The following is a 19,748-nucleotide window of genomic DNA, read 5'->3' as shown; positions in this document are numbered from 1 at the left end:
ACTGAAGTGACTTAACACACACACACACACATAGTGGTCAGATTGGGAACGTTAATTTTTTTGTAATTTCCTTTTCCTAATCATGAAAAAAAAAAAAAAAACCTTCATACAGTAGACTATACATCCATATATGAGGCAATATAGAAAGAACTTGATAACATGAATTTCTACCTCTGCCAAATTCTGGGATTGAAGGGTTACTTATGTGGTAGCTCTGATGGGGCAGGTTGGCAGACTGGAAGATATTATCATACTAAGTGAAGTAAGTCAAATAGAGAAAGACAAATATCATATGATATTGCTTATATGCAGAATCTTAAAAAGTTATACAAATGAATTTATTTACAGAACAGAAACAGACTTAGAGAATTGAACTTATGATAACCAGGGGTGGGGGAAAAGAGTAGGTGAGGTAGACTGAGAGTTTGGAATTGACGTATACACACTACCATATTTAAAATAGATAATCAACAAGGACCTATTATATAGCACTGGGAACTCTGCTCAATATTCTGTAATAACCTAAATGAGAAAAGAACTTGAAAAAGAAGAGCTACGTGTATATGTATAACTGAATCACTTTGCTATATACCTGAAACTGACACAACATTGTTAATCAACTATACTTCAATATAAAAAATTTTTATTTTGTTAAAAAATCAAGGATTCTGTGGCCACTGAACTTGCAATAAAATTCAAATCACACATACACACAAAAAGACACAATGGTCTTTTCATAGCCTTAGAGCAGAGGTCAATAGTGGCCTCATTTTATAGGGTCCTCAAGCTAAAAATGGTCTTTGTACTTTTAAAGCATTGTGTTGTTTTTTTTTTTTAAAAAGAATATGCAACAGACACTATATGTGAAGCAAAACACTTAAAATCTTTACTATCTGGCTGTACGGGAAGAAGTTTGCCAACCCCTGCCCTTAAGACATCCATGTGTATAGTCCTGATTAATGGCAAATTTTACTAGCAGAGGACTGATTTTGGACCAAGTTCAAATAGAACATTTATTTGCTTTCAAGACTACTCAGACATTATTTCATGAGCAGCAACACTTTTGGTACCTAATGTTTTTTAGCATGATGGGAATAATAAAAGACTGAAATGGAATGTTCTATTTAAATTTTCAGTAGGCTCCATTATCTGTATTATGGAATTCTTTAGAACTGTGTGTGGTAATGAATAATTGAATATTTATAAAAACTGACTCAGTCTACTTTCTGTTTATAAAATTATAATTTCAGGAAAATGGAAAAGCACCTGATGGGCAGACAATAGCCGGTGAAGTGATGGGCCCTCAGAGACCTAGATCCAACTCTGGGAGAGAGCTTACTGATGAGGTATAATTAAATTTTTTTTTGTTTGTTCTTGAAAATATAAAATATAAAGATCATAGTGAGAAGATGAAGAAATTCCAGAGATGAATGGTGATGGTGGTTGCACGGCAATGTAAAGGTAGTTGATGCCACTGAACTATACAATTAAAAGGGGTTATAATGATAAATTTGTATTATATATATTTTACTATGATCAAAAAATAAGTTTATTGCTATTAGGCAAAAAATCATATTGTAAAAGAAAAAATGAAAATTGAAGATTGTCTTAGTTTTTGTTTTTTTAATGTGCTGGAAGTTTAACTCTGACTTAAACTTGCCCTTTCACACAATTATGCTATGCTATGCTATGCTAAGTCACTTCAGTCGTGTCCGACTCTGTGCGACCCCATAGACGGCAGCCCACCAGGCTCCCCCGTCCCTGGGATTCTCCAGGCAAGAACACTGGAGTAGATTGCCATTTCCTTCTCCAATGCATGAAAGTAAAAAGTGAAAGTGAAGTTGCTCAGTCATGTCTGACTCTTAGCGACTCCATGGACTGCAGCCTACCAGGCTCCTCCATCCATGGGATTTTCCAGGCAAGAGTACTGGAGTGGGGTGCCATTGCCTTCTCCTCACACAATTGTATGGTAGAATAAATGTATTGAAAGCCAAGGCCTATGTTTCATAGGAAGTGGGCTTAAAAGGAACTTGATATTATAGACATGTGTCTTTATACATGTTAGATGATGTATAGTATATACAAGCTCAATGCTTGATTCTTAACTTACAATTTAGTATATATTGGTTGGCTAACTTATTCAGAATGAAACTTTGAAGCAAAATCTTAGTTTTTGTTTCTTTTAAACAATGCATTTTTAAAAAAATTATTGTACCTTGGAAAACAGTTTTGTAGTTCCTCAAAATATTAAACATTGAGTTACCATGTTTAATATTAGATACAAATAGATTTAAGGGACTAGATCTGATAGATAGAGTGCCTGATGAACTATGGACAGAGGTTCATGACATTGTACAGGAGACAGGGATCAAGACCATCCCCATGGAAAAGAAATGCAAAACAGCAAAATGACTGTCTGGGGAGACCTTACAAACAGCTGTGAAAAGAAGAGAAGCGAAAAGCAAAGGAGAAAAGAAAAGATATAAGCATCTGAATGCAGAGTTCCAAAGAATAGCGAGAACAGATAAGAAAGGCTTCCTCAGCCATCAGTGCAAAGAAATAGAGGAAAACAACAGAATGGGAAAGACTAGAGATCTCTTCAAGAAAATTAGAGATACCAAGGGAATATTTCATGCAGAGATGGGCTCAATAAAGGACAGAAATGGTATGGACCTAGCAGAAGCAGAAGATATTAAGAAGATGTGGCAAGAATACACAGAAGAACTATACAAAAATCTTCATGACCCAGACAATCACGATGGTATGATCACTCACCTAGAGCCAGACATCCTGGAATGGGAAGTCAAGTGGGCCTTAGAAAGCATCACTACAAACAAAGCTGGTGGAGGTGATGGAATTCCAATTGAGCTATTTCAAATCCTGAAAGATGATGCTGTGAAAGTGTGTTGCACTCAATATGCCAGCAAATTTGGAAAACTCAGTAGTGGCCACAGGACTGGAAAAGGTAAGTTTTAACTCCAATCCCAAAGAAAGGCAATGCCAAGGAATGCTCAAACTACCACACAATTGCACTCATCTCACATGCTAGTAAAGTACTGCTCAAAATTCTCCAAGCCAGGCTTCAGCAGTACGTGAACCGTGAACTTCCAGATGTTCAAGCTGGTTTTAGAAAAGGCAGAGGAACCAGAGATCAAATTGCCAACATCCGCTGGATCATCGAAAAAGCAAGAGAGTTCCAGAAAAACATATTTCTGCTTTATTGACTATGCCAAAGCCTTTGACTGTGTGGATCACAATAAACTGTGGAAAATTCTTCAAGAGATGGGAATACCAGACCACCTGACCTGCCTCTTGAGAAACCTATATGCAGGTCAGGAAGCAACAGTTAGAACTGGACATGGAACAACAGACTGATTCCAAATAGGAAAAGGAGTATGTCAAGGCTGTATATTGTCACCCTGTTTATTTAACTTATATGCAGAGTACATCATGAGAAACGCTGGGCTGGAAGAAGCACAAGCTGGAATCAAGATTCCCAGGAGAAATATCAATAACCTCAGATATGCAGATGACACCACCCTTATGGCAGAAAGTGAAGAGGAACTCAAAAGCCTCTTGATGAAAGTGAAAAAGGAGAGTGAAAAAGTTGGCTTAAAGCTCAACATTCAGAAAACGAAGATCATGGCATCCAGTCCCATCACTTCATGGGAAATAGATGGGGAAACAGTGGAAACAGTGTCAGACTTTATTTTTGGGGGCTCCAAAATCACTGCAGATGGTGACTGCCGCCATGAAATGAAAAGACGCTTACTCCTTGGAAGGAAAGTATGACCAACCTAGATAGCATATTGAAAAGCAGAGACATAACTTTGCCAACAAAGGTCCGTCTAGTCAAGGCTGTGGTTTTTCCAGTGGTCGTATATGGCTGTGAGAGTTGGACTGTGAAGAAAGCTGAGCACCGAAGAATTGATGCTTTTGAACTGTGGTGTTGTAGAAGACTCTTGAGAGTCCCTTGGACTGCAAGGAGATCCATCCAGTCCATTCTAAAGGAGATCAGCCCTGGGTGTTCTTTGGAAGGAATGATACTAAAGCTGAAACTCCAGTATTTTGGCCACCTCATGCAAAGAGTTGACTCATTGGAAAAGACTCTGATGCTGGGAGGGATTGGGGGCAGGAGGAAAAGGGGACGTCTGAGGATGAGATGCATGGATGACATCACCGACTCAATGGACGTGAGTTTGAGTGAACTCCGGGAGTTGGTGGTGGACAGGGAGACCTGGCATGCTGCGATTCATGGGGTCGCAAAGAGTCAGATACGACTGAGCAACTGAACTGAATTGAACTGAACTGAGTTACCATGACCCAGCAATACCACTCCTATGTATACAGCAAAGTGAAATGAAAACATGTCCACACAAAAAATGTACATAGGTGTTCATAACTAGCTAAAGTGTGGAAACAATACAAATGTCTGATAAACAGATAAATAAAATGTAGTATATCCATCCATGTGGACTATATTTTGGCAATTAAAAAGAATGAGCTTCTGATACATGCCATAACACAAATGAACCTTGAAAGCATGATGCTAAGTGAAAGAAGCCAATCACAAAAGACTACATACTATATAATATAATTTATATGAAATGCCCAGAATAGGCAATTACATAGAGGAAAAAAGTAGATTAGTGGTTGCCAGGAACTGGGAGGAAAAGGGAATAAGGTATGACAGCTAATGGATATAGGGGTTTCTCTTGAGGGAGGCAGAAATGTTCTAAACTTAGATGATGGTGGTAGTTGTACAACTTTGTGAGTGTACTAAAAACTGTTGAATTATATATTAAATGTGTACAGTATGTGGTGTGGGAATTGTATCTCACTAAAAATGTTTATAAAATTATTGCACACAGTACTGAATGTATCTAGAAAATTCTTAGCTTAAATATTTTAGGATTTTGTGGACTCAAAAAGATAATTAAATTATAGGTATTCTTGGTATTATTTTTTACTTCAGGAAATTTTAGCCAGTGTAATGATTAAAAACCTAGATACTGGAGAAGAAATACCTTTGAGTCTTGCAGAAGAGAAACTGCCAACGGGTATTAATCCTCTCACTCTACACATCATGAGAAGGACTAAGGAATATGTAAGGTATGGCCTAATGTTATTATTCATCATTTGTAGTATTTCATTCAAAGTGGTGAAGAGTTCTGTTTATGAACTGTGAGAGTCCCTAATTTGGTTTCATTCAGTGTTCTTTTTTTAAAGTTAGAATTAAAATAGAGTCAATTAATGTATATATTCTTAAACTTTGTGCCCTCTTTTTGAAAACAAGTTCTTTTTTAAGATTCCACATTTAAGTGATATCATAAAGTATTTGTCTTTTTCTGTCTGATTTATTTCATTTAGTTTAATGTTCCCAAGGTCTATTCATATTGTCACAAATGGCTGGATTTCCTTCCTTTTTATGGCTGAATAACATTCCTGTGTGTATCACATTTTCTTCATTTAACTTTGTTCTCTGTTATAACTGTGCAGTTACTTGGGGGGAAATATATATCTTAGTTCAGTTCAGTTCAGTTGCTCAGTTGTGTCTGACTCTTTACGACCCCATGGACCGCAGCATGCCAGGCCTCCCTGTCCATCACCAACTCCCAGAGTTTACCCAAACTCATGTCCATTGAATCAGTGATACCATCCAACCATCTCATTCTCTGTAGTCCCCTTCTCCTGACTTCAATCTTTCCCAGCATCAGGGTCTTTTCAAATGAGTCAGCTCTTCGCATGAGGTGGCCAAAGTATTGGAGTTTCAGCTTCAACATCGAACGCTCAGGACCGAGGGATGGGGGTGCCTGGTGAGCTGCCGTCTGTGGGGATGCACAGAGTCGGACACAACTGAAGTGACTTAGCAGCAGCAGATAGCAGATTCAAAAGCAGAGACATTACTTTGCCAACAAAGGTCCGTCTAGTCAAGGCTATGGGGCAAAGTAATGTCTCTGCTTTTGAATATGCTATCTAGGTTGGTCATAACTTTCCTTCCAAGGAGTAAGTGTCTTTTAGTATCATGGCTGCAGTCACCATCTTCAGTGATTTTGGAACCCCCAAAAATAAAGTCTGACACTGTTTCCACTGTTTCCCCATCTATTTGCCATGAAGTGATGGGACCGGATTCCATGGTATATCTTAAATATCATACTATTTGGTTTGTCTTCTTTTAAAATGATTTATATTATTCTAGAGACAATATTAAAACATAAAAGGCTAAAAAGCCATGTGGGATAAATACCTGATCTTCTGAAACCTAGCTTTAAGGATCAGAAATTTATACATAATTGTATTGTCTTTTTAGGGTCAGACAGTCTTTAGAGTGAAATGATTGACTTTACTGTGAGAAATATGTAGACCCAAGAAATAATTTCTTTGAAACCAAAGCTTTCACATGATGTGCCTGATAAGTAAGGAGGGAGATATTTACAAGTTAATTTGTCATTTCTACACAGCATGTTTTACCCAGCACAATGCCTTTTTTGTGTTAGTTTTTTCATAAATTCCTGAATTGCATTTGTTTATGTTTTATGCATTGTACCATCTTTCAAGTCTTTTAATTCTCAGGGTCATTTAAATTAAACTTACATAAAGCATGTAAACATTTTTTTTCTTAACACTGATTAGTTAATTGTATAGTAAGTATACATAGAGATTTTTGAGAAGTTTTGAGAAATGGCTTCTTTTAAAATGACTTCTTCTTGTAGTAATGATGCAGCACAGTCAGACGATGAAGAGAAGTTACAGTCTCAACAAACAGATACTGATGGTGGACGGTTAAAACAGAAAACGTGAGTTACATCCAATTTCTTCATTTCAGGCTTCTGTTATCTATTACTATATGTGTGTGTGTGTGTGTGTGTGTGTGTATGTGTTTTATGTATGATAACTTTCATATTGTTTTAAATCTATGCTCTGGCCAGTTTGTTTGTCCATCTACCACCACCACTCCCTGCCCTCAGGCAATGGATTATGAGTTCCTTGAGGTTGTCTTGGTCATTTTTATAGCATCTGACATACAGTAAATTATCAATACATTTTGCTTCATGCTTGTATTATTTTTCTGATGATAGATAGGTACCAGAAGTGTTGGTAGAAGAACATGAATTGTTCTTGAAGTTGCTTTTCCATTTCACATCATCTCTCCAAATCCTATTTGTCTTTCTAAACTCAACTACATGACACTCTTCCTGACCACTCCAGTTCATAATAGATTTTCCTGTTCTCAATTTCAATGACAGCTATAGTCTATATACCATACATTTGCTATTTATATTATCTTAAATTGTTTTCTGATTTAAAAAATAAAATAAATACATGTTAAACAACTAGACCATAAGAATTGATGCTTTTGAACGTTGGTGTTGAAGAAGATTCTTGAGAGTCCTTTAGACTGCAAGGAGATCAAACCAGTCAATCGTAAAGGAAGTCAATCCTAAATATTCATTGAAAGGACTAATGCTGAAGCTGCAGTACTTTGGCCACCTGATGCGAAGAACTGACTCATTTGGAAAGACCCTGATGCTGGGAAAGATTGAAGGCAAGAGAAGGGGACAACAGAGGATGAGATGGTTGGATGGCATCACCTACTCAGTGGACATGAGATTAAGCAAGCTCCAGGAGATGGTGAAGGACAGGGAAGCCTGGCATGCTGCAGTCCATGGGGTCACAAAGAGTCAGACATGACTGAATGACTGAACAATATATTGCAAAAGGATTTTGATCATACCATTCTGTTTTCCTGTATGAAAATCTAGCACAGTGGTAGACATGTAGGATTTCCTTGATTATACACAAGTCCCTTGTTGTTCAGTCACTCAGTTGTGTCTGACTCTTTGCGACCCCATGGACTGCAACATGTCAGGCTTACCTGTGCTTCACTATCTCCCAGAGTTTGCTCAAATTCATGTCCATTGAGACAATGATGCCATCCAACCATCTCATCTTCTGTCACGCCCTTCTCCTGCCCTCAGTCATTCCCAGTATCAGGGTCTTTTCAAATGCGTGGTGGCTAAAGTACTGGAGCTTCAGCTTCAGCATCAGTCCTTCCAATACGTATTCAGGACTGATTTCCTTTTGACTGATTTGATCTCCTTGCTGTCCAAGGGACTCTCAAGAGTCTTCTCCAGCACCATGGTTGGAAAGCATCAGTTCTTTGGCACTCAGCTTACTTTATGGTCCAAGTCTCACATCCATACATGACTACTGGAAAAACCATAGCTGTGACTATACGGACCTTTGTCGGCAAAGTGATGTCTCTGCTTTTGAATACGCTGTCTAGGTTTGTCACAGCTTTTCTTCCAAGGAGCAAGCATCTTATAATTTCATGGCTGCAGTCACTGTCTGCAGTGATTTTTGGAGCCCAAGAAAATAAAGTCTGTCATTGTTTCCATTGTTTCCCCATCTATTTGTCATGAAGTGATAGGACTGGATGCCGTGATTTTCATTTTTTGAATGTTGAGTTTAAAGCCAGCTTTTTCACTCTCCTCTTTCACCTTCATCAAGAGGCTCTTTAGTTCTTCTTTGCTTTCTGCCATTAGGGTGGTATCATCTGCATATCTGAGATTATTGATATTTCTCCTCGCAATTTTGATTCCCGCTTGTGATTCATCCAGCCTGGCAGGCATTTTTCATGATGTACTCTGCATGCAAGTTAAATAAACAGGGTGATAATATACAGCCTTGACCTACTCGTTTCCCAATTTTGCATTGTCTATTGTTCCATGTCTAATTCTAACTGTTGCATTTGATCTGCATGTAGGTTTCTCAGGAGACAGGTAAGGTGGTTTGGTATTCCAGTCTCTTTAAGAATTTCCCACAATTTGTTGTAATACACAGTCAAAGGCTTTAGTGTCATCAGTGAATCAGAAATAGGTGTTTTCCCCTTGCTTTTTCTATGATCCAGTGGATATTGGCAATTTGATCTCTGGTTCCTTTGCCTTTTCTTAATCTAGCTTGTATATCTGGAAGTCCTTTAATTGGCAATAATTTAGTCTAAGGCCAAAGTGAGTTCTCCACTCAAGTCTGATCTTTTCCTCATGTGGAAAGTATAGCAAAGAAAGCTTTGAGATTTTTTTAGAAAAGGTATGCCCACAGTGGAGGTATATGATAACACCTCAGCCATCTGGACTTTGGCTGTCTAACAGTGGCAACTATTAAGGACCGTATAATTAGAATTATTCAGGAGACATATAGACCTCTAGGAAAGAGAATGCTCCATGCAGTAAAGCTCATTATTTTTTAAAAAGAAAAGCTCCTCAGGTTTATTGAAAACCTTTATACTTACTTCTTACATAATTTTAAAAAGTCTGGTCATCTGATATTTAATCTCAGAGCAAAATAGAAGCATCAGACCATGACAAATATAAGTTAGCACATAAGAATGTCAGAGAATACTCTGATTGCAAGAGAAGAATGAGGAAAATGATAAAAAGGACTCATATATTGCTCAACCATTCCACACGGCAGTGCTTTCAACTTCTTCTCACATCATGATGTTCAGAACATGGTATTATTTGCACTGAATCCTGGGGTAAGCTGATGAGGCAGCTGATGGCCAGAAGAGACTGACCCAGGGTTCTGCTTTCTCTGGGCCCTACCCTATTGCCTTGAAGGCTGAGAGGGAAACCATTATTATGGCCCACTTGGAATCATTTGAGAACCCTTGGTGTATTAAAGAATAGTAAAGATGGTAACTGACCCTGTTTATTAAAGAAATTTATTGAGCACTAAGTGCCATTGAAGAAGGCACAAATGTATGTATTTTAGAGATGGTATCATACAAAATGGCTAAAATATCTGCTTTCTTGCTTATAATAGTAGTAAACCTATAGTTAACCAGAAAAATATAATTTCAGTTATAAATAGCAGAGACCTTATTGTGATTTTAAAAATGGTTTATCTGTTTTTAATCTCTACATGTATTTAATCTCTGTATCACAGATATAAACTAGTGGTTACCAGTGGGGAGAAGGAAGAAGGGAGAGGCAAGATAGGGGTAGGGGATTAAGAGATACACACTGCTATGTATAAAATAAGCTACAAGGATATATTGTACAGCATGGGGAATATAACCACTATTTTATAATAACTTTATTTAATTTTTATTTTATATTGGAGTATAGTTGACTTACAATATCATGTTAGCTTAACTTACAACAAAGTGATTCAGTTATGCATGTGCATATATCCATTCTTTTTCAGATTCCTTTCCCATATAAGTTATTAGAGAATATTGAATAGGGTTTCCTGTGCTATACAGTAGATTCTTGTTGATTATCTATTTTATATATAGTAGTATGTATATGTCAATCCCAAACTCCTAATTTATCTCCTCCCCTCCACCTTTCCCCCTTTCCCCTTTGGTAACTGTAAGTTTGTTTTCAAAGTCTGTGAGTATGTTTCTGTTTTGTAAATAAGTTCATTTGTATGGTTTTTTTAGATTCCACATGTAAGTGATAACATATGATATTTGTGTTTGACTTACTTCACTTGTGTATGATAACCTCTAGGTCCATCCATGTTGCTACAAATCTCATTATTTCATTCTTTTTTATGGCTGATTAATATTCCATTGTATATATATACCTCATCGTCTTTATTCATTCCTTTGTTGATGGACATTTAGGTTGCTTCCATGTCTTGGCTATTGTGAGTAATGTACATTGGAGGTGCATATATCTTTTCAAAGTGTGCTTTTCTCCAGATATATGCCCAGAGGAGTGGGATTGCTGGACCATATGGTAGTTCTTTTTTATTTTTTTAAAGAATCTCCATACTGTTCTCCATAGTGGTTTTACCAATTTAAATTCCCACCAACATGTGGGAGGGTTCCCTTTTTGCCCTACCCTCTCCAGCATTTATTGTTTGTAGACTTTCTGATGATGACCATTCTGGCTGATGTGAGGTGATGCCTCGTTGTATTTTGATTTGTATTTCTATAATAATTAAGGATGTAGAGCATCTTTCCTTCTGCTTTTTTGCCATCTATATGTCTTCTTTGGAGAAATGTATATTTAGATCTTCTGCTCATTTTTAATTGGATTGTTTTGTTTTTGTTTTTTTTTTTGATATTCAGCTGGCAGGAGCTGTTTTTTATATTTTGGAGATTAGTCCCTTGCTGGTCACTTCATTTGCAAATATTTTCTCCCATTCTGTGGGTTGTCTTTTGTTTATGATTTCCTTTGCTGTGCAGAAGCTTTTAAGTTTAATTAGATCCCATTTTTTTGTTGTTTTTATTTTCATTATTCCAGGAGTTAGCTCCAAAAAGATAGTGCTGCAATTTATGCCAAAGAGTGTTCTACCTATGTTTTCCTCTAGTGACATGATAATGCTGTAGAGGATATGATACTGTCACTGGGGGGACTGCCTATATTTCCTTTGTAGCCATATTGATTTAAGTATATTTATTGCATAGAACAAGGGATTTGGGGTGTTAAACACCTACTATTTATATAAAAAAGGTATTATTTCAAAATGATACTCTTTACCAGTCACAGCTCATGAGATTATCTGTGAATTGTTGAACTTTGGAGTTAATAAGAGGTAATCTGGGTTGGTTTTTTTTTTTTTTTTACATTTTTGGTAAGGACTCAACTAAAGAAGTTCCTAGGAAAATCAGTAAAGAGAGCGAAGCACCTTGCTGAGGAATATGGTGAACGTGCTGTAAATAAAGTTAAAAGTGTTAGAGACGAAGGTAAGAGAAATAGAACCCTTCAACTGAATATTTAATTGATTTGTAGTCATTTAAGTTTAGCCTATAGTTTATAATAAACATTGTATTTTATTGAAAGTAATAAATCTTTATAGCTTTTATCTTAGCATTTCAATAAATCATATTACTCTCACTATCAATTTTATGAGTGGAAAGAAAAATTTATTTATCTTAAACATGAATTTGTACATATTTTGTGACTGCAGCAACTTGGAAGAGGTGTTTGTTCAATAATCAGTTGTAAATTAGTTTTGTAAGATCAGTGTTTATAAATATTCTCAAAATTAGGTAGATTTTCTGAATTTCTGCACCTTAACTTCCTGTGCCCTTGTTATAACTGTATTGATTTGTTACATAGTATTTATTCTGTGCCAAACACTGCTCTCAGCACTTTCATCTGTATTAGCTCATTTACTCCTCTTAAAAAGTCTATGAAGTAAGTATCATTATTGTTGTTGTTTAGTCACTAAGTCATATCTGATTCTTTGTGACTCTGTGGACTGTAGCCCACCAGGCTCCTCTGTCCGTGGGTTTTCCCAGGCAAGAATACTGCAATGTGTTGCCATTTCCTTCTCTAGGGGATCTTCCCAACCCAGGGATTGAACCCATGTCTCCTGCATTGCAGGCGGCTTCTTTACCACTGAGCCACCAGGGAAACCCCCATGACTGAATACAGCAGGGATACCATTATTATCCCATTTTATAGATAGGAAAACTGAGGCACAGAAAGGTCAAATACCTTGCCCATAGTCACATAGATAATGACAGAGCTGAATTTGGACCCAGGCAGTCTGGTACTACCAGACTCCATGCTGCTAAACCAATATGCTATTTAGTAGTAGACAGATTTTGCTTTTCCAATTAATGAATCTTCTTGGTAAGCAGTAGATATGAAAATATGATTGTAGCAATATCTACATTAGCTAGTGATGCTTTCTATTGCTTTTCTATTCAGTTTTTCATACTGATCAAGATGATCCTTCATCAAGTGATGATGAAGGAATGCCATACACAAGACCAGTTAAATTCAAAGCAGCACATGGCTTCAAAGGACCTTACGATTTTGATCAGATCAAAGTGGTACAAGATCTTAGTGGTGAACATATGGTAAGCAACCTTTTTATTTTTAAGGATTGATTCTGTTTTCGTTGAGAGAAATAATTTGACTTCTATAAAGCTGATGTCTTCTTATATATATAATTTTGCTAGCCTGAGCCTGAAGAGTGAATTGATATTAATATGATTTAATGAATAAGTAATGCAGAGTCCATCTTTGAATTGTTGTTCAAGAAGTGACTTATAAGTAAACTCTAGGCCTGTATCATTAAGAAAGCTGTGTAAACTTTCTTTTACTAAAGAAAGGTACCAAACTTAAAAGCAATTAAGGGTGATCTGTCACTTTGAACAATGTTTAAAATGTTCCCTCGTATATTTTAAATAATTTATACAAATATTTCAGAAGCTCGGTATATTTTGTGAAGTGAAAGAGCAAAGAGAGAGAGAGAGGTACACGTTGTCTTAAAATGTACCAAAGTAGATGTCAAGTTCACAAAGTACATCACAGTTACCCCCTGAAAATGCTAGAAACACAGGGAAGAGTGTAATAAACTCAGAACTGGGTAAGTGATGCTGTGGGTCTTTGACCAGGGAATCTACTTATTTATTTACATTTTTAAATCTAAAAGTTGGCTTATACATATCAGGCAGCAACCAGATTTGAATTTACTTTGGTACTTACAATCTACACATAAAACGTTTGAGTTGTAGAGCATGGGGAACTATATTCAATATCCTGTGATAAACTATAATGGAAAAGAATATGAAAAAGAATACGTATTATGTTTACAACTGAAACACTGTGCTTGCTATATGGCAGAAATTAACACAGCATTGTAAATCAGCTACACTTCAATAAAATAAAAGTTTATGAAACGAGTCGCCAGTCCAGGTTCGATGCACGATACTGGATGCTTGGGGCTGGTGTACTGGGACGACCCAGAGGGAGGGTATGGGGAAGGAGGAGGGAGGAGGGTTCAGGATGGGGAGCACGGGTATACCTGTGGCGGATTCATTTTGATGTTTGGCAAAACTAATACAATATTGTAAAGTTTAAAAGTAAAATAAAATTTAAAAAAAGCTTGAGTTGTTTATAGTAAGTTCCTTAAGGAATCTGATGAATTTCCTTGTACTGTATTGAGTCTTTTTCAGTATTTCTAGTTTTAAGTTAAAATCTCATGGCAATAAGCTCCAAATGACAAATTTCTTAACATTTTTGTGGGAATTTTGTGGAAATGAATATTCCATTAAATAAACTGTTACCTCTAACTTGGATGATCTTTTTGATCTGCATAGATGTATGTTATCAATTTAATAGTGGTTATAAGATTATTTGGGATTTGGCCTTTCCATTTTAAGGATTCACATTCTTTATTGCTTTCCCCCACATACCTCCCCAGTCTTTTCAGTACTGTCTGTCTGAGAATTTTAGCAATATGCTACACAACTTTTTTCTGGGGAGAAAACAGAATGAGACCACACCATTCCAACACTTCCAAATGCCCAGTGCTGTGAGGGTTACTGCTAAGGTGCACCTTATTCTTCCCTCAGCCCTTGTCAGGAGTTGTTATTGCTATTCTCACGGCTGTGCCCCCTTCTATTCCACTTGCTGTCATGTTCAGCTAGGAGACTAAGACCCCAGACTAGGCTTTGTACTTTTGCAGTGAAGATTTCTGGCCACCTCAGATTTCCCATTTCCATTAATATGTGGACAATATATGGGTCTTGAAGATGTTAGTTTACATTATAGAAAACTGTAGCTCAGCTGTCTTTCCCCCTGTCTTCTAAAGGCCCCTTTTGTGGTATTATAGCACCACTGGACTGTTAGCTTTAAATGGTGCTAGTAATGTGAGCATTATTTTAGTATACAATAAGTCCCCTACATACAAACCTTCAACCTGCTAACTTTCAAAGATGCAAACCTGCGTTCGCATGTCCAATCATGTAAGCTAGTTCACGTGTCTGGCATACATGGTCACATGTGTGCATCCTCTTCAGGTGGTTGTGCTTTTGTGTACTTTACAGTACTGTATAGAGTACAGTAGTACAGTATCCTTATTTCAAGCCCAGGATGTCTGGAAGCAAGTATAAAAGCAGTGGTGATATAGGTGGTACTACTGTACTGTTCAAGGTACTGTACTGTAAGATTAAAAATGTCTTAATTTTTTGTGTTTGTATATTATTTGTTTGAAAAGTATCATAAATGTATTACAGTACAGTACTATATAGCCGATTGTGTTAGTTGGGTATACCTAAGCTAACTTTGTTGGACTTAAGAACAAATTGGATTTATGAAGGCACTTTTGGAATGGAAATTGTTCATATTCAGGGACTTTATGTATCATTTGGCATACAACTTATAAGGGGTTTTTTTGGCTGAAAAATAATGTCTCAACTTTTGAACTTTGAACCTTCCTTTGTTTTCACAGGGAGCTGTGTGGACCATGAAATTTTCTCACTGTGGCAGATTACTTGCCTCTGCTGGACAAGACAATGTAGTGAGAATATGGGCTTTAAAAAATGCTTTTGACTATTTCAACAATATGCGAATGAAATACAATACAGAAGGTATTTTTCCTTTATTGGCAGGGTTTAAAAAATCCTGACACATCTGGCATTTTTACATTTTAGGTATAATAATGCCGTCTTATCTGGCAATCATTTGCAGCAACCACTATTTTCCATATAAGCCACAAACCTAAAAATAAGACAGAAGTCAACAGCAAAAAGCATCTAAACCCAGTGGGAAAAACTACCACAAAGTTTTTTACTTTATCTCTTATCAGGTATACTGCAGAGTTAAATTTATGAACTATCGAGGACAAGGTTGTTTGGTTTCCCCTGGTAACTTTCAGGTCTATCCTAGGTTAAAAGGAAATGTGTGATTAATCTAGAAAAAGAATGAGAATAATACATACATCTAATAAGTAAAGAATGATTAAGGAAACATAAGCCATGGAAAGTAAATGTGATTTGTCAATACATCAAAGAGTATATGAAACTAGGTTAAATGGAAAAGAGAAACCCCAGAATATGATGTGTATACACACGATTACAACTGTGTAAAATATTTCTGTATTATGTTATCAGCAAAGTGTTTATAATTGATGTTTTAGGTGCTGTAAGTGTATAGGATTCTTTTCTTGTAATTATTGTCGTTATTTAACTGCAGTACATTTTCACCACAAACCTCTTGCTATCCAATCATCCAAGGCTGAATACATGAAGTTAAGATATGGGAGAAAGAAGAATAGAGGTGACCATGGGCAGGAGTATAGAATATAGTTCCAGTAGTAGTTTGAGGAACATAGAAATCTAGGGAGAGCCACTAAACTGGCCAGCGGGGCCCATATACTTTAGTAGCCCCATGAGGTTGTTTGCAATATAACAACATAATTTGAGATCATAATGAGTTGACAAAAAGTAAAGCTGTTTATTATAGATTTCTTTTATTTCCCTGCCTAGAGCAGAAAGACTGTTTTCAGTGGCCATTGAGATTTCTTGCCTGGAAAATCCCATGGACGGAGGAGCCTGGTAGGCCGCAGTCCATGCGGTCGCAAAGAGTCAGACACGACTGAGTGACTTCACTTTCACTTTTCACTTTCATGCATTGGAGAAGGAAATGGCAACCCACTCCAGTGTTCTTGCCTGGAGAATCCCAGGGGATTCATCAGCCCAGCCTGATGGGCTGCCGTCTATGGGGTCGCACAGAGTCAGACACGACTAAAGCGACTTAGCAACAACAACAACAACAATTGAGATTTAACCCAGCCCAGACACTTTTTACCCCTTTATTGTTCATCTTGCTGATTGTTCTGATTGACAAGAATGTCTTCACAATGAATAATGAGGATATAACAATATTTTATTAAATTGGACATGTGGTTAAGCCAATTTATAAAGATTCTATATAAAAATAATAAAAACAAATACTTTGGTGCCTAAGAGTTAATGCTTTGCTTGTTTAGAAAAATACATTTTTCTAGAATGATGCATTCTATGACTTTTAATTAGGTGTTATTGTGTTATTATTTGTGATTGATGTTTTCTGTGTGTGTGTATATACAGTTGTATATACATACATGCCTTTTTACAATTACTATGTCGTTTTAGGACGTGTGTCCCCATCACCTTCTCAGGAAAGTCTAAATTCATCAAAATCTGATACAGATACAGGGGTATGTTCATTATTTTATGGTTACTATTGTTACATGCTATGATTTTTTTTTAACCATAAAGTACCTTATTGTTTATCAGATATAACAGATTCATGAAAGTAGTTAAAATTGAGATGCATTAGAAATGAGAATTCTTTCTGTTAGAATTAGTAAATGAAAAATTGTGATGGTTAAGGGTTGTCAGACAGTATCTAATATTACTCAAGCTACCATACTAATGTAAATCTAAACAAAAGAAATTCCCTCTCCTCAAATCCATGTGAGATACTTTATTTAAAAATTTTCTCCTATTTTTTGCCCACACCACACAGCATGTGAGATCTTAGTTCCCTGACCAGGGACTGAACCTGTTCCCCCTTCAGTGGAAGCACAGTGTCTTAGACACTGGCCCACCAGGGAAGTCCCTAGATATTTTTAAAATGATAAAAGTAACGGATACCTGAATAAGAAATAACTAAGAAAAGAAAGAAAGATACTGAAATATCTTAATTTTTCCATCTTCTTGGTTTAGTAAATGCTTTATCCCAGTGTCAGGTAGTTTAAAATATCTTAATGATTTTCATTTGGTCTCAGAGCTGGAAAGTTAAATATAACCAGTTTTAAACCTAAAAAGCAGAATGCAAAATATTCTAAGCTGTCCCCTGTGATGCTTATGTGTTGAGTGAAGCAAAGGTTATGTAAATACAGAGAACCTAAAATGTTCACCTGCTCAGTAGTATTTTCCTGGGATTTCATTAGCTCTATGGTATTTGACACTAATTTTTCCCTACTCTAAACATTCTCCCCTCAGCTTTCCATGGTTCTCTTCTTCCTTGTTCTCTTCCTATACCCCTGCTGTCTCTTCCTCTTCCACCCCCTTAAGTATTGCTGTTTCTCCTGAGTTTTGTCCTTTGTCCATTCTCAATTAAGATATTCACTCACTGCTTCCAATCCTGAACTGGCTTTGGCTCTAAAATTCTTGATTTCTTTCAAGAGCTTTATGTTTTTTAAACAACAATGAAATCTTATTGTGCGTGCTGCCCTTTTCACATAACAATATATAAAGGCTCTATCCACCTACATGTTCTTTAAGCACATCAATTTTGAATATCTGTTACATGTTCCACACACTGCTAGATTCAGCAAAATCAAAGGAGACTTATTTTGTGGCCTCAGGGATCTTGCTGACTAGTGAAATAGATATACCTGCAGTTCATAGTATTCGATGGTAATACTCTATTGAAGATACTACACAAATATACAAGTTAGCCTTATGAATCTAGGTATCAGGAAAAGCTCCCTGGAGGCTTTTGAATGAGGAGTAAGACAAGGAAGGAAGGGAAGTATCAGAGCAGATAGCAAGTGCAAAAGCATGGAGGCTGAAACAGCATGGCATGTTAAAGGAACTGCCTGGCTGGACCAAAGGCTGCGTGTGTGGGAGTTGTAGGAAAGGTAGACAGGATTGGGATTTTAAGTGGCTTTTTATGTTAAACCAAGGCATGAACTTTATCCTCAAGGTACTGGGGAAGGATGGGCTTTGAGGAGTTTAGATCAGAAGCTGAGTTAAAATGTTTAGATTTTTGTTTTGGAAAGAGCATTCTGGTAGCAGTGTAAAAGACAGATTGGATGGAGGTTCCAGGCTAGAGACAGGGAGACCATTTAAGAGGCTTTCAACTTCATAAATAAATGAGTACTTCAATTATGGTAGATTATGATAGCAATGAGTCTAGAAACCATAAAGAGGAGCTGAATTTGAGAAATATAAAAGAACGAATTGATAACTCATTACCTGGGGCAAAAAAATGAGTAGCATAGGATGATTCCCATGTGTCTGACTTGAGCAGCTGGTTAGATATTAATGATCATTCATGAAAATGTTTTTTATTATTATTTACCCACAACCCTGCTTCTGCTCTTTTGAGCCATCTTTAATGGCATCAACATCCATAAGTTACCTTTTTAACTCAGTTAGAAACACTCTCTTACTCTCTTACTTTTTCTTTCTTACTCACAGGTCAAATTAGTTAAAAATTCTATCCAATCTACCTCTTCCTATGCCCATGGAATCTGTCACCTCATCACTCACATCATCTTGACCCTTGATACTTATTTAGATGCTTGCTGTAGCCTCCTAATTGGGTTTTCTGTCTCTGGTCTCTACTGCCACTAGATTTTTTTTTTTTTTTTGCCACACCACAAGGCTTGCGAATGGAACTTGTGGCCCCTGCTTTGGAAGCAAGGAATCCTAACCACTGGACCATCAGGGAATTCCGGACCTGACTATCATTTTGTGATTTTAAATCGTCTAGTGGCTCCTTGTCACCATCCTTCCTGCTATTACCTCTTCTTACCTTTGTAACTCAGTACTAATTTCCCTAGTACCTCTGCATCCTACTTGCTAGGCTAGGTGTAGGTCTGTACCCTAAACACTCACTTTCATGTCTTCATTCATGTGGTTTGCTTTGCCAGGAATTCCCTTCCTATCCCCTTTCCTTACAGAGCAAAGCCCTACTTATCCTTCAAGATTCAGCCTAAATATCTTATCTTCTCTTATCATTTTCCCTGAGTCATGCAAGCAAAATTGTTCCTCACTTGTGTTCTGATAGTATGTCATATGTACTTTGACATTGATATTACTTACTGTGTCTTCCTTGGCAGTTTGTCCCTCTGGCTAGGCTCAGAACCGATTGAAGGCAAAAATCTGTGTATCACAGATCTTAGTATCCTTGAACCTAACCCCATGCCTGACTGCAGCAGGCCTAAATCAGTGTTAAATTACCACGTCTATACCTTTCATTCATTCCTATTCCCTTATC

General features: G+C 36.9%; 1 protein-coding gene across 1 annotated transcript in view; it reads left to right on the top strand.

Annotated features, from left to right (window-relative positions):
- The window catches only part of WDR44 (WD repeat domain 44), a 93,558-nt gene that overhangs the window by 46,916 nt on the left and 26,894 nt on the right, over positions 1-19,748 (top strand). Inside the window, exons 6-12 of the mRNA XM_086388273.1 lie at positions 1,251-1,346; positions 4,976-5,112; positions 6,714-6,797; positions 11,595-11,701; positions 12,675-12,826; positions 15,205-15,343; positions 16,889-16,953. Of these exons, the coding sequence (XP_086244399.1) occupies positions 1,251-1,346; positions 4,976-5,112; positions 6,714-6,797; positions 11,595-11,701; positions 12,675-12,826; positions 15,205-15,343; positions 16,889-16,953 (780 nt within the window). The remainder of the gene's footprint in view (positions 1-1,250; positions 1,347-4,975; positions 5,113-6,713; positions 6,798-11,594; positions 11,702-12,674; positions 12,827-15,204; positions 15,344-16,888; positions 16,954-19,748) is intronic.

The sequence above is a fragment of the Bos grunniens genome, chromosome X, assembly GCF_055505025.1.
Source record: "Bos grunniens cultivar Pamir isolate PY7600 chromosome X, Bosgru_T2T1.0, whole genome shotgun sequence".
NCBI classification, from domain to species: Eukaryota; Metazoa; Chordata; class Mammalia; order Artiodactyla; family Bovidae; genus Bos; species Bos grunniens.
Note: the sequence above shows the minus strand (reverse complement) of the source record. Positions and strands in the feature narration are given on the sequence as shown.